Below are 16,714 nucleotides of genomic sequence, written 5' to 3' on the forward strand. Positions count from 1 at the left end.
CAGGACGCACCCTATATAACTACGAGACCCTCCAGAGCATTACAACAGTGTTTACTAGGTACAGCTTCAAGGAGCTTCACTGATAGAAAGGTAAGCTAAACTGTACAACGGCAGGGTGAAATCATATTATTATCTTAACAGTAATTATTCAATTTATTATAAATGTTTAAAACAAGGTCTTTAGAAAGTAGCTTAACCTAAGAGGGAAGAAACGAACAATTTAGTCTTGCACAACAAAGAAATTCTTGATTCATACATTCGAACTTGTCACCTAGCTTTGTTAAGATGGTAAGAAGAATATTGATGATGACTTTGAGATGTAACTCAGATGAGGGAATAAATCGCACAATTTTGCAACAAACTTCTCGTAGCAACCGCTTGGAAGACCGAAGGGGAAATGGTGTTGGCTTTGGTACTAGCAGTGTTAAAATTTAAGATTCTATTACCAGCATAACTTCAAATGAGGTTACCATTATTTCTGAACATATTTGTAGCAAATAAAGAAGCTAAACTAACATTAGAACTGCACTGTCCTCTTCACTTTAAATTATACAGAAATCTGGAAGCACACGAGTTATGTTCTGGCTTGATGTTCTAGTCTATTTAAAACTATTAATCGGCCTTAATGAACAAAATCAAACAGCAAGCAAAGTGTACTCTTGTATACACGGAACATGATTACTGAAGTTAATCAACCGCAGAAATAATTTAGGAGACACAAAAGATACTCACAAAGTTTTAGTTAGAAAACCTGGAGGGAAGAGAGAACCTAGAATAAGTAGGCATCGATAGGAGTGTTAAATTAAGATCCTAAATAAACAGGGCGTGGACTTGAATTATCTGACTTAGAATAGGGACCAGCGCGACGGGATCTTGTGAAAACGATGATGAACACTCAGGTTCCGTAAGAGGCTGTATTTTATCGAATACCTGAACAACTAGTATTAGCATGCCAATAGAGCCCTGCTCGATGGAGTTAGGTACTTCGAGGTTAAGATTATATGATGATGGCTATCATCAGGGTTGCAACGTCGCGTAGTGTGGTAGACGTTTACCAACGAGTTTGTTGTTGCCTCCACCATCGCCCTGATGGTAGAGGCTGCTAGGGCTTCTGAAATGTTGCTAAACTTCTGCCAAACCACTCGGCGCTACAATCCAGAAGACGGTCATCTTTGCAATCACCGCCGTGAGAATCTCAAATCCTACAAGCTTATATGATGATTATGTCGGTGTGGCTAATGTAATTTTGGCACACTACCCCTACTTTGGATGAAGTCCACACTAAACATATTATGTGTCTCAGTTCTTGTCATCGCACAGCAAAACGCTAGGTAGCACTGTAGTTCATTATTCCTTAAATTTTGTATTTATTGAAACAATTTCTATGTGGTAAATGTACAACGAGGTATAAGGAAAAATAGTTTAAAACTGCGGTACGATTACCATCGCAATAACAGTTGCGCTCTTTTATGACTGATGTGATACAATAATTTGTTCTCCGATTACTGTCCCAGATGTGGAGGGCTTGCTTCAGAATAGTGGTAGTTGTGGCTCTGTGCCTCTGTTCGCTAGCCCAGTCTCAGTCCGACATCTTCCCGTTCCCTGATAAAAGGCCAGAAACCAAGAGATACTGCGGCAGCAACCTTGTTGACATATTGCAGTTGGTCTGCAATGGAAAATACTACTCCAACATAAACAACAGCAACAACTACAGCCCACACGTTGGTCGGAAGAAATCAATGCCAGGTAATTTCAGTGACATCCTATCACTGTTACTCATGAATCCCATTCAAGGCAAATCGGTGAGAAACGGAAGTGTCCGTCTAACAAAACGTCTTGCTATGCTACCTCACTATTTTGTTTAATATGCACACACAAAAACGCTCTAACAGACTAGATGACCACTAGCTCCTGACAGGACATAAGTACTCGACGTCAGCGTGGCCCTTCTAAAGAAATACATCTTTGAATTTTGATATAACTCATAACATTAGTAGATAGGTTTGTAAAATGCTGTTAATGGTTATACTGTGGAAATCTTGTATATCTCAGATATTTCTTAACACAAATGAAGGCGTACGAAAGTAAGATAGCGTGATGAGTTTTTCGCATCAATTTTTGTTCGGGATACTTTTCAATAGTTTTGCTGTTATAATTGTGATGAGATATTGTAACCTAAAATGCATTTACTCCGAAAGAAATTCGAATGTTGTTTCTCTCTAGACAGTTCTGCTGCCAAATTTTCCTGCTTCCAACCTATCTCATTATTTAGCATATGAAAGAACAAGTTGAGTGTTCTCGAAACTAAGTACAAATTCTTGTCTATCAAAAACGTCATTAGACAATTGACTGAATTCATGACTGACTGACTGACGATATGTTCTCCAGTGGGGTCATACTAATACCAAAAATTGGTCAATCTGTCTATAATATTAATGATGTATATCTTGCTAGTGGCATGGCTACAGTGGAACATGTATGTTCAGGCTTCTTTGTATTTTTCTGCTTAGAAAGACATCCTATCCAAAAATTTCCATCAAACATCTAAATGATTTATTGTTTCAGAGCAAAATAAGAATTTTAACATTATAGATGGCCTAATCCGTGAAAGTTAAACAATAAAATCGGTATCCGCAGTTTAGGCGACAGTCAGACAGACAGACACAAGAAGTTATCTGATACTTCGTTTTTCCGAATCCTGTTTACTCGAATATTAACAATTGTGTTTTCAGAAGCTGACGAGGATTTCTGGCAACAACTTCAACCTGTGGAAGAACAAATGAAGTTTCCATTCCGTTCACGTTCCAGCTTATCTACTTTCGCCCACAGAATATTCAAAAGACACACAGTAGGTGTCGCCTACGAGTGCTGCATCAATAAGGGCTGCACCGTGTACGAACTCAGGAGCTACTGCGCTCCTTAGTTCGCAACAAGAAGAAGGCATATCTGATTGCCAGCAGTCTGTGATTCAACTTCTACGTCACTGATTCTAATTTACGTGTCTGCTTAAAAATATACAACTGTGGCATCGGCCTTTGTCATGTATATTTAAGAATAAAATTTTATTACACCAACAAATCTATTTTTTCCAACTAACAACAGGGATAACTTGTATCAGCAAGATACCCAATCGAAAAATTTTTCAGAAAAAATCATGGAATAGTGTCTTCAAAAAGGCCACAACCGCTCCTTCCTTCCCTTACCAGTTCGTCAATTGAAGATCGGTATAAGAAAAACAAAACGTTATGTGGGCGAGAAGCAAATAATATAAAATATATCATCAGTGGTTACAACGTATGCATCAAATATCAATTTTTAATTCAATTCAGTTTTTACAGTTGCCTGGTAACGAACTCCGATGCTCCAGTCAACAATTCCACGTACAACTATGCGGCTTGTGGTTTGTGGTCTTCTGGTCTATGACACCGTATAGTCCTGTAGGTGGTCTACCACACTACACTGCGTTTCAACCAGGGCTATGGAGTCCGAGTCGGAGTCGGAGTAGGAAGCAATTTTAGGTAGAGCCGGAGTCGGAGTCGATAAAAATGTACCGAATCCGACTCCGACCTCGATATAAAATCTTAAGAACAATTTCTATACCGTGTGAGCCGGCGGCCTCACTCTTAGGAAGATTCAACGACGCGTTGAGCCACGTGGTGTGGGAACAATGCTTTGTAAATTTGGCTCCTGTACCTTAAGAACACAAACTGTCTACAAATCAACCGATTTCTGCAATAACCATTAGACGTATATATAGGTTATAAGTCTAAAAAGTAACCTGATGATTCACGTGGTGGTGATGAAATGTATCATAGTGCCATTTGCCATTTTAGTAGGTTTACATTTATTAATAGATATTGAGCTTTTATGAAGAAGTCGGTGTCGGAGTCGGTGTCTGCGTCGAAGGCGGAGTCGGAGATTTTAGTACCGACTCCGCAGCCCTGGTTTCAACCCAGAATATCATATCATAATTATACGTGTCAAGTCTCATTAGAATTCATTCATCCAAAACGTAATTATTACATGGTACGGACACACTGTGCTAATGGAAACTATGACGTCAACACATTCATATGTTGTTGTGAAGCTCTCTTAAAGATATACATTGCAGATAATATAATCAATCAAATAATTAACTCCACGGCACATCACCTTTGAGAATTGCATCTAAACACTAAATTCATTGCTGTGTTCCCTAAAGGTTTATTACTATTACTACTGCCCATTTTCCCTTACTCTGCTCAAAAATATGGGACGAAGGAAAACATGCATGAATATGTATTAGTTTAAGAACATCCCTTCAACACAAAAACTTCAGACTAATGTTTTGCAACATGCCTTTACATTAGACCAATAACTTTTATTTTAAAGAGACTTATTTTCAGACCGCTTGGTGTACAGGCAATGAACTGGGCCTTTCAGTTTTGAGGCTTATTGACTTCACGTAGATCTACAAAGGAAAGTGCGAAATTTCAGCTACTTGAAAGCGTCTGAACAAATTCATGGTACAGAATCGTTCTTGAAACATCTTTAATTACCCATCTGGTCGACAAAATTTCCTGCCTTTCTAGACTATGAAGGCTCATAATCGTCTTCACAAAAGCCCAACATATCGCCCTACTGTGATGCAACCGAATCCAGTCCCATCTCATCCTATTTCTCTAAGTCCTTTTTAATATTATCATCCCGCCTATGTTTATGCTTTCCAAGTATACTCCCTTGGTTTTCCGACCGAAACCTTGCAGGGAATTGAAAAACGCATATTACGAAGCAGTCTTTCACTCTAAATATTTAACACCACGAACAAGGCGGTCTACATTTCGAAGATGAGATGCTTTCTGAGGTTACTTGATTCTTAACATAAGTTTTCATACAGTGTGCACTAGAAATAAACAAGGTATGAACAAATCACATATCTGCTACTACATTTAATCTTATTATAACACGCATTTAATCATACTTTAAATGTGACAAATCACAGTTCACAGTGTTTCGTATAAAATTATGCAGATAAACATCGATTATATAAAAAAAGTTTTCACATGGAAAAATCCAAAACATTTTGAGAAAAATGTGTATCCCACTCAGCCTAGAATCAAAGGAGATTTACATACGTGCATTTTGTTAAACGTGCGTAATTTCGGAAAATGGCATCATTAAAGTTTATATTTCCACAAGATCTGTGTTTTGTGATACGTATCAATATTTCGTCCACGTCCTTTGAAAACTGTGATTTGTATCTCGTAAATAATCTTTCAGATAATATGTAATTCTCGTACATACCGTTTCCAGCTTTTGTGGTCTCTGCATATAAGCACATTGTGTCTGGACGCAATAGCCTCTCCGCGCGAACATCTTAAAGGAAAGTAAATCAATTATATATTAATTAAAAATATAAAGTTAAATGGAACTACTGATCCAACTGATTGATTGATTTATATTCGACTCAACTGCGCTACTTAAATATAAATTTCAACACCTCTTACAGTCCAAATAAAAACTTAGACTAAACTTAAAACTAATCCAGCTTACTCCTTGGTAATATTATTTCCTTCGTACCAGATATAAGACTGCACGGAAATCGTCACTTAGCAAAGTGACGGACTCGACGGCTGGGATTTGATTCCCAGGTGCAGCATGGGAACATAAATATCAGTCCTCTAACACTGGGTATCGAAACCACAGCCACTTACTTTACTCTTCAGTTAAACACATCCCTCTGCCCCACAGATCAGTTTATAATAAACCAGTTAAGTAAAAATTGCCAATGCATTTGTGATGATAAAGACCGTCGAAGCAGTTCTTACGACAGAACACAACGTAGCAGAAATAGGTTTGGTTTCTATTTCTTCTCCCCTTTCTAGAGTCAGATGGTGTCAGGAGGGGAAAACAAGGTTTCCCAGTGATGCTGTACATGCAGCAAACTCCGACTACTAAAAGGAAACGGGAAATTGACACGTCTATGCATCAATGTAATATGACAATAGCGAAATAGGACAAATGTTCTTTCTTGGTTGATTTAATGGTGCTTTATAAGGGCATAGGTCAAATGTCAGGATCATTATATACGATGAATCGTGAAGGACGAGGAAGGAAATGGTAGTAGCACTTGAAGAGATGAGAAAACCCACAAGTCGTGAAATTCAGCCTCCAGTCCGAGATTCGAACCCTGTACCTAACGAGGCCTAATGGGGAGTACCAAACGAGAGGGCGTACCTTAAAGGAAAATGTTCGCATGTATTTCACAGCAACATGTTCACACTTAAACCGAATTTAGTTGGTTCAGAACAGTCCCTATTGGACCTAAACACACAAACGATGATGAAATTCCGGAACGTCTTGACCACCTGAAAAAATACTGACAAGGAAAATCCTTGGACTGATGGCTGGTTATGTCTCTTGTGTACAAAGAAGCGAAATAGTTTGGCAGCAACAGAGATTTCAGTTCAAAATAGTCTATATTTTATGAAATACAATAATTATCGGCATAACACACTTTAGCCTTTGACCAGGGTCTCTCCAGAGGGGATAGCATATTACACGAGGTAGGGAAGAGACAGGCGGTCAGTAGCAAAGTGTAGCTAGCGATTAAACAGTATGTAATGGAAGGGTAAAAACAGAGACAGGGAAAGAGATGACGGAATAGTGGGGCCGCCTCGCGTGCTTGCAAGCTGTTCAAGAAGAGGACGATTCTTTTCACGTAGTCCGTCTGTGGAGTAGGGCAGCTCCAGACGAGACATCCAGCAAGGAGTAAGAGGGTACGGGGTATCTGCCATATAAATTACAGCAATAAAACCAAAACTGGGTTTCGAGTTGGTTGTCGGCTGTGTCGTCTTTAAGGTGGGTCAACTACAACATTACGCATGCATTACTCTGTGTTTCTGTGCATTATTTCCATAGCATACTTTTGCCATGAGATATACGGAAAGGATTGTGGTGATAGTGAAGTGTGAACAGTAGTATATTATGAAGAAACCCGTAAAGTATACTACTGTTAGGTACCCATTCACTTATCAGACATGACTGAAATATTTGCTAGGTCGGAAAAGCGCACCTCGCTGACAGACAAGCGTTTCGTCCAGGTGCTTGAATCAACAAAGTTACCCCAAAATCTAGGGACACTCTCGAAGACAATAGGCTAATAGACCTAATGTAAAGCTGTAGATCATTAGTGGTTGCAACATAAGTCCGAAATATTTGTACTTATACTCATTACGTGTGTAAATGTTATCAAAGCACGACATAAGCCTTCATTGAGTTGACAGCGCGTATTTTCCAATTTCATTCATAATGAAATCGGATCTACAAACTTCCATAAGTATTTTAATTGCCAGATTAAATGAAAAGCAAACAATATTTATTAATACATATTTTTTCAAATGTATTTAAATGTTCATTTACAGTAGACCAACATTTATGTTTTATAATGAATTTTATAAAAATCACTATATACGTAAGTTATCTTAATTCGTTAATCCGTAGTTTAGCTATTCCATTGACGAACGGAAGGACAAATACAGTTCCGGTGTTGTTACAAAATTCACCTCTAAATATCAGTCTCTATCCCTTTGAAGCCGAAGCTCGTCATTTTATGCTAAAAATCATACAAGACCCATGATTCAAAGCTGCATAGTTACTGATTGTTAAAGTGGTGGTACATATAGTTCCTACTGAGTTTTAAATGGGTCTTCGAATCCTACAATGGAGAGGCTCACATGTAAGTGGATCTAAGAGCGAGGAAGTAGAAGGATGCAGGAGAAAACTACAAAGTGAGAAACACTGAGGATTTGTACTCTTCACCACATACATATAATTATGGAGATTAAGTCAATGGGCATGCAGCACGCAGAATTTATATCAGAATTCAATTCTGGTTGAAAAACGTAAAAGTAAGGGACCACTTGGAAGACCTTGACGTAGACGGGAGGATAATAGTAATATATATCTTAAATAAATGAAGCAGAAATATGTGGAGTGGGTTTATCTGGTTCAAGATAAGGGTGCTTCTTAAGAACATGGTAATGAGATAACAGTTTCCATAAAAGACATGAAATTTCTTAACTAGATGAATGACTATTATCTTCTCAAGAAGGACTGTGTTCCATAGTGTTCGTGTGAAAACCCTAATGCAGAAGGGGAATGGATGTCTGATTCCTTTCGTAGCAACAGACTTCATCTTCAGTCTCACAAGTTCTCTGTTTAGTACGAGTAGTTTACAAAGTCCACATATTCTTCTAATCGTCTAATCAGTCCCAGTCATCGTCTCTACAGAAAGCATCAAATGAAGCAAATAAAACGTATCAGGTGGTTTGGATGTAAACACCAAAATATTACAAGTTGTTTACAAGGCCTAGGGTCAGTTGAGTTTAGATTTTATCAATATCATAAATTCCTATGGCTTCACATTATATCTGCTATTATTACATCACGAATAACTATTATTTTTCTTTGTTTATGCCTATTTATTTCTACAGTGGAACACCTCTTTCTTAACGGAATTTTTAAGCCGGTCTTCTTCGAAAGTTCGTAACCCGACAGACCGTCAAGTAAGAAGCTGAAGTTCGTAAGCCTTGGAACTAAACCTGTATCAACCGTAGAGTTCATTTGGTATTTAATACGATTACTGATAATGCATGCACAGACGTGGAAGATGATGATAACTCAATTTTTTCTGGGAGGACTGAGGAAGACTTCGGGTCATCTCCCAAATAAGAGTCAGATGCGTTATTCCTGTATAAATAGTGTTTCCAAAGAGTAGGGACTTATCTCCCAGCTCCGCCACAGTATTAACTATGTGACAGTAGATTCTGTAAGACTCCTAGGCTGGGTGTTTACCCTACTAAACGGCCTCTAAGATCATGTAGTAACACAAAAGCTTAGAAGAACATCCAAGTTCTGAGAGAGAATCAAACCTTTGACCCCCAGTGTGCATGAACCCTTAAGCAGCTTCGACATCGATGTCGTCTTATTAGTTACAGAACATAACAGTAGTTTAACATTTAAGATTGCTAGTCCACATAAAACTAGGTCTACAACTTACCACTTTGTAAAATTATAAAGAAATCTCACAGAGTGGTGATTTTAAACTATTTTACACACGCTGTTTCGCACACATGTTGTAAATAACCAGCATGCTGTAAACAACTTTTTAATAAAGGTGTAATAACCATTTTAACTAAATAATCAGAAATGAGGGAATCATTTATTTGTATACGCCAATCAAAATTAAATAAAAATCATACGATGGAACCAAAGGTAAATGCCGCGAAAAGGATAAGTGCAAGCCTATAAAAACCAGACCATTTTGTCTGGAGAAATAAAACTAGGTGCGAAACAATACTTTTCCATCGTGGTTTCGCGTCACAAAATTGGGAGCGGTTTTACAAATACGCACTCACCTTCATGACGTCAATTGCCAATGAAATTGTTGAGAGTTACATTCATAAACTAGCAGCTATTTATAAATAAAGGCCTATAGACGAGTTTCAGAATTTAATAACGTTACTTTCAGGTATAGCTTACAACAGGTGTATACGGAATTGGGCTCTCTGATTTCCCTAACGCCGTTGTTTTCCGAGCTATTCTTTAATGTCAAATAATTTTCAAACTTAAATGTAGAATTTATTCTAGAAAGGACTCCAACCTGTCATGGAATTTGTAATTGTTGGCAAAACATGAAGATTTGTTCAGATAATTTCGTAAGATGTTTACAACTTTGCTATTGAAACCACATGTGTCTGTTTTAAATGTCTGAAAGCACAGTGCAAACAAAATAGACATAAGTAACTGAAAGGCTATAGACTGTCCTATTTACGTTTCGCACTTACAGTCATCGGTTTACGATGACTTGAGTGTTGTCAGTTCAGAGTATACAATAAAAGTTTATCGTAACTGGTGGAAGGAATACTATAGGTACAACACATCCTAGGCCTACACTGAGTGTTTCTGGGCCTTTTGAAACTCGAGAACCAACAACATTTGAATCAAAGAAAGTCAAAAAATTAACACTTAAATTAATCATAAACAATATATATTTCTTGCTTGAAAAAATTACGTAAATCTTCAGTGGTCTTGCTGTTTCCTGTCAGCTTTAGTAAATTTGGTCTCTGACAAAATGTTAAGGACTCTTTTTAGAACCCAGTTATTGACATAATTTTATTCAATGGCCCTAAATCTAAATAAAATGTTTTCTTCTTAAGTGACGATAAATTAAGCGTTTCCACAGTTTTCCCATTGTATTTTATTGCATAAAATTTTACGGTAATGTTGACTGTATAATAAATTCACTCCTCTACATAGATTGGCCTACACTCACAAGGAAATTAACCAACCTACTTAATATTCGTCATTAGATTCGTAAGATATAGGTCATAGTACATACGAAGGGAACTAAAACTGTAATAGTAATATTGGAATATTCCTGTTGAAAACTGTCAACCCTGTTAATGCCTGAGTATGACATGATGGGTGTGTGGTTCAGTTGCAGACAATTTGTGCCGGGTGGGTCTCGCGTAAAGATTTTTGCTACACTACAGGTTTGCAACAAGAACAAGCAACACTAATGCCCGGTCTTTTAGCTATTTGTTACTTTCTGTTCGTTTGTGGGCGTGATGACCATCCTTGTTTGCATCAACAACGCTGGTTCGGCTGCTTTTAAACATTTCGATCCACTCGTACCCACTACATAGTGGCAAACAGTTTTGTCCATACTTGGCAGTAAATTGTCGATAGACCTCTGCCCTTTTCATTTCTTCAGACTCCAAAAAACATGCTACTGCATGTTGCATGACCTTGGTGCAAACTTCTGGTGGAGTAGCCATCTTTACACCACGCTCGCTCGTCACAAACGGACTACAACTGAACTACACTCGCAGCATGACACATCTGACCTTGAGCTACAGCACGCTACACCTCAATAGTGCTGACAATCATAAACGAAAATATTCCAAAGTTGTCCCTTTTGATCCCCTTCGTACATTAAAAAAATACAAAACTGCGAACCTATTAAATAAAATTCTGATTTTCATTTCGTGATGTTTCGCGTCTGTCAAAGTAACTAATGTCATTTCATGGTAGACGACTCGCAGTGGGTTAAAATATAACGTAAATGCTTCCACCCACTGTCACAAAACTTATACCAAACATCCAACCTTAACCCGCAAGTCTTCTGGAAATTTGTGGGTATTAAAAAGTGTTGATGTACCCACTGTCGCCTTCAATACACAAAGCCCGCCAATGCCACAGTTATGAAATGCTATTAAGGATCTGTTTAACCCGACAAGTACTTTGCTTACTTTGGAAAGTACAAGTGAACATGTGATCTACATCCTACAGTTGTTTACAGCTAAAATCTATAAATCTATAAACCTATTATAAACCTACCTATTATTCTGTAAGTTAGTTGGACAACACACTCACTTGCCAAATCGAAAACTGAACAAAGAAATATTGTACAAGTTGGTATGAAAACATACGTCATTTTACTTAAACTGTTCTATGACACGCCACGTATCAGAGAAAACTTAATTTGAATTACATTAACTGCTGAAGTAATGAAGTAAGTAAAATAACCTCGTTTCAACGCCACGCACTTCTACCACTACTCATTTGTCAGTACCAATACGCCACAATTAACTGCTAAGAAATCAAGTTCCTGGAGCAAAACAGCATAGCACAATTAGGTGCAACGCAAGTTTGCAAAACTGCCGCTAATGTCGCTAAAAGTCAGGTTTAGACAAAACACGAAATGCCAACATCCCAGCATATAGCACGTGTGATTAATGCGTAGGATGTATAAACGCAACTGTGACATTCAGCAGGTTCAAACTGGTTGTTAATTTAATATATTGCTCAACCAGTCTATAAAACACGCTTAAAACAGTAATAAAATTTTAATAACTGCATGCATTACTACTTAAAATCTCGCACTTTTACGTTCTTATTTATTATAAAAGATTGGTATTTGTACCTTCTTCCTTAAACGCGATTATAACTGCATTAAATGTGAAGAGAACAGGCCTGACTTCAACGCTTAACACTTTTGTAGTGTTCTTAATTGTTTATTTATAAATAATATTCATACATAATTTGTAGGAATGTATATAATCTACCTTCATAAAACATATTATAGTTATACCTTCACAGTTTGATTATAAATGTCAGATTTAGATAAAATTAATATTTTTGTAAGACCGCCATGCTGTTGTTTAAAATTCTGCAAAATAAAACTTCGGAAAACTTATATTTTTTAAGATGTTACTATAGTAGTCTACACAGTTTCATGACCCTGCGTTAAGTAAAGGAAGTGTCACTTATAACTCACAAGTTCGTAAGTCCGTCACGTTATTATTACTGACTACAGGAAATTAGAATTACAAGCTTGTGGGGCCCCAGTAATGTAACGTTCATATCAGATTTCATGAAAATAGGTCACTTGATTCGAAAGCATGGTGATTTCGTAAGCCACAGTTTTCTTTGAGAAAGGAGTCTAGAACATGGCTAGAAAGCTATACTCTACTGAGTTACAGGTATTTTTCAAATTTGGCCTTCCTTACTTTTCTTCCACATTAATTTGTTGCTGCTACATATCTGCTGTTGCATTGTTGAAAACACTACAGATATCACCCTGCACAGCGTAAAAGACATGAATCTATGTTTCTTTAAATAATTACCACACAGAAAAATGTTTGGAATAAAATATGCAGATGATACATCGTATTTTTGGTTATATAATTACTGTTTTATAAGACGGTCTGTTCTTTATATGAATGATTTAAAAAGTTTGGCTTCATAAAAAGAACGGCAATACACACCGAAATTAAACTTGCCTGTCAATTGAAAATTTAGTGAGGCCTATGCAATATCCCATCTTATTGCTTTAATCGGAAGTAGCCAGATTAAATTTCTGGTTCAACAGGAAACCATGCTTCAGTTTATATTTATTGTAATGTTTTTGTGTGAGTGTGGCCTCTCTGATGACCCAGTGTCCTAAAAAAACAGCATCCATTGTATATCGGGTCATCACAGAGGCCACATAAAAATATTCGATCGTTGCAAACTAAACTAGAGAAATATGAATTGATTTTTTTCTTCAGAATTGTTATATCTTACAAGAGTACAAAAGTGTGTGTCATATAAGTTCCTAAGACTTCGTGTTACTCTCAGTTTGTTAAGTTATTCGCACGAAAATGCGTAACTCTACACATAAAGAGGATGACTTTCCATATATTCGATCTCAAAAACTACTAAAAGACTTCAATTCAATTTTTTTATTTCCGGGCTATACCAAACGTTGTGACCCAAATGTAATTTTGTTTTAAATCGGTCGAACATAACACATAATCTACATAGATATCAAATTTGAATAATTTTTTAAAAAGCCATTGTTCAAAAAATTGTTACACTGTATAAAGCAAACTATACGCTTCACTGAGCTACAGCTTCTATTGAAATATGTTTTCGGTATGATCAGTATTTAAAAAATGAAATAAAAATATATTCAAACTGCGCACTCCTATATGAACAATGGGACATGTTTTAGAGTATATATATATATATATATACTGGCGGGATTTTGAAAACTCAGTAATGTACCTTGGGAGTCACATAAAAGGTTAGGAATTTCTTGACCAGATGAGTGACTATCAGCTTGTCAGTATAGAGACTATTCGATGGAGTTAATTGGCTATGAAGTACACGTGAGAACTAAGGATTAATAGGAATTAGTTTGTCCGATAGTCTACGAAAGGATTAGCTAGAACTGCTCAAGGGCAAGAAGGTTCCTGAGTACTATAGACTAAATGATGTTGCCTGCCTGTCATATGATTGATAAATTACCTCTCTAAACGATCAATTGGGACAATTCAGGCAAAGAAGTCAGACAAAGCGATATGAGCAAACCTTTGCGTTCTATTGGGTATCAAGACGCTATTATACAGACTTCGGTTAAACGACCCCTCTACTTACAAGAAGCTTTGTAACGTTACATTGTTCTCAATACATTCAACCTAAAGAGTTTTAACTTGCAACTTCACATAGAGAGATTAAAACCAAATCACAAATGTATGTAACGAAAGTTTAAACATAAATAAAAATCTATCCTTGTGCTTAGTACCATACCGTGTAAGTGCGCTGAGGGCGTGGAGGTCATGTCCTGGGCGCTGTCCCACTATACTCCAAGTAGACGCTTGGGAGGAGAGGTATATAGCTGCTACTCAATCTTAAACTCAGCATTAGGTAAGGGTGAGTGGTTAGCTTCATGCTCCTGCCGCACTTTAACCCCGGGAAAGTACCCCGGTACCCACTGGACAAGAGGCTGGGTGGTCCCCAGAGGCAGTCTGGACGCAGAGGCTAGAGGAAAAATCCTCTGCACCCGTCGGGGATCGAACCCCGGTTGTCCAATCCGTAGCTAGTCGCTATACTGAGCTATCCCGGCCAGCCAGCAAAGTACACTTGCGGGATAAACTACTTGGTGGGGTGGGGTTAGATTCACAGTAAGGGTACGAATTCTGTTCGCCATCACACACACACCATGTGTGGTCCACGCAGTCTCTATCCAATGGGTATATCCGACTTGAAATAGAATAACACTGTAATCCACAAAAAAGCACTATTTTGGACTCATACTTCTTTCTCCCCGGCCCTCCAGCGGGTACAACCAGCATACTACGGCGTTCATTGTTATGCGTATAAATGTTCGAAAAGCGTTTCATAAGCGACTTCATGTAAGGTAAATAATCGTGATGAATAATGCCAGATATCATTCGGTTCTAATTATTCTGCAAGGCCTGCGACAGTGGTTGCTTCATTGCGCAAATTATCATGTTGGACATACCCATTGAATGATGAATATTTGATAGACGATGTTTCGGAAGTTGGCTGTACTCCCGTCTTCAGATGACTGAATATTATGCAGATTTTTATTGTTAAACACTAACCACTAAACTACCATGGAAGGCCAAGGAAACAAAGAATTTCCAGGTTTTGATCCCAACTGCTGCCATTGACATCAAAACAAACAATAATTAGCAAATATCACAACCAGTCACTTTAAGACAGGAGCAGAGTCAACATTGCATGCTGGTATATCACACGCTCCTCATACATAATATTCATATTATCATCTGGTAAGTGGCGGCCTGTCCATAAGAGCTGCAGCACCCCCCATAATTTTTCAAAAATTGAAAAATTTATTTTTTGTGTTTTGTATAATTTGTAACACTCTAAGATCCTCAACTTTATCCGACATTAAATGAAAAAATAATGTTCCAGATTTAAAGTAATAGACTATTAAAAGTAACAATTTCTCAAAACAAGCTTAACTGGCACTAAATAAGTGTACAGTCAAGTCTCATGTTCTTAAATTAGAAATTGTCTTAGGAAAATAGCTATTAAGGATGTTAATTAACTTATGTGGCTAATGATAAGGATCTACTGATGAATCTTCAAGTTTTGCAAACCCATGGAATCACCATAAACAACTGAATATCTTTCAAATGTTAGGTACTGATACTTGGTTCTCATAACACTTCATAACTAACAGCTGCAGGACATTATTAAATAATCATTTCATGTTACAAATTTTATTTCAGATGTGGAGGCTGTATTTGCGACTGGTGGCCATTGCAGCTCTTTGTCTATGTACCCTTGCCCAAGCTCAATCAGACTTATTCCAGTTAGGAGACAAAAGAAATACAAATAAATATTGTGGCAGAAATCTAGCAAATATGCTTCGATACGTTTGTAATGGAAATTACTACCCAATGTTCAAAAAGGCATCACAAGGTAATAGCATAATAGCAAAATGCTGTTAACCTTAGAAGTGACAGTGCTAATTTCGGTATTAGGAGAAACAGCAACTTCATTCTCATAAAATTTAACTTAAAATACTCAACTGAAGAAAAGTAGTTTCATGTTCATAAAAGACTCAAAGGATGAGAAATATTCAACTGTCACTCCTAGGGTTAAATTACTAGAAACGTCTTTCCTTAAGATAAACCTACACACAATACAGTTAATCATTTGTTTATGTTGAGTTTAATTGTTTGAAAATATTGTGTTCAAAACACAAAACAAAATTGTTTGTATATTAATTTTCACAGATGTGGAAGATGTGAATGACTCTGGTATTTGGATACAGCCTCTACCAATAGAAGAACCCCAATTACAATATCCATTCCATTCAAGATCAAATGCAGCAACCCTTGTTCCTGGCTCACTCAGAAGACATACACGCGGTGTTTATGATGAATGTTGTCGCAAAAGTTGTACCATACAAGAAATGGTAAGCTATTGTGGAAGTCGATAGTCTATGAACAGACAATAAAAGGAAACATCATCTTATTGCTTATAAATAGACTGTGACTTAATAAAGGGAACACTCTGTACATACTGCAACTGGTGTTTAAAATTTCCAAAACAGTGTTTTGTGACTGTTTACAAATAAAACCATTTTAAATGTCTGGTCTTTACATTATTTACTCACTACTAATTTAGAATTAAAGTTATTTTCATCATTTACTCACTACTAATTTGGAATTTAGGGTCCAAATAGTCACTACTAAGTGGGATTATAATTTGCCCTCTCACTACATACAAAAGATAATTATATGCAATCATTTCTTGATTTATTTCAGTTAGATCCTGAAAATCATTAAATATAAAGTGAATTAGTTTACTATAAATTTCACAGTCAACCTGATACTACAAATAGTAT

The 16,714-nt window shown here is 37.0% G+C and overlaps 1 protein-coding gene across 1 annotated transcript; it reads left to right on the plus strand.

Annotated features, from left to right (window-relative positions):
- Positions 1–16,460, plus strand: LOC110832106 (uncharacterized). The gene is made up of 5 exons (XM_022068807.2): positions 1–90; positions 1,515–1,746; positions 2,733–2,922; positions 15,542–15,783; positions 16,101–16,460. The coding sequence occupies exons 2-5, from the start codon at positions 1,515–1,517 to the stop codon at positions 16,304–16,306; spliced, it is 870 nt and encodes a 289-aa protein (XP_021924499.2). The 5' UTR covers positions 1–90; the 3' UTR covers positions 16,307–16,460.
- The last annotated feature ends 254 nt before the right edge of the window (positions 16,461–16,714 follow it).

The sequence above is a fragment of the Zootermopsis nevadensis genome, unplaced genomic scaffold (assembly GCF_977971745.1).
Source record: "Zootermopsis nevadensis isolate Lab colony 2312 unplaced genomic scaffold, Znev_1.0 Znev_ptg000022l, whole genome shotgun sequence".
NCBI lineage: Eukaryota > Metazoa > Arthropoda > Insecta > Blattodea > Termopsidae > Zootermopsis > Zootermopsis nevadensis.

Coding starts and splice junctions, on each gene's coding strand:
- LOC110832106 (XM_022068807.2), top strand. CDS start 1,515: ATGTGGAGGGCTTGCTTCAGAATAGTGGTAGTTGTGGCTCTGTGCCTC. Junction 2,923..15,541: donor AGGAGCTACTGCGCTCCTTA/GTTCGCAACAAG, acceptor CATAACTAACAG/CTGCAGGACATTATTAAATA. Junction 15,784..16,100: donor GTTCAAAAAGGCATCACAAG/GTAATAGCATAA, acceptor TAATTTTCACAG/ATGTGGAAGATGTGAATGAC.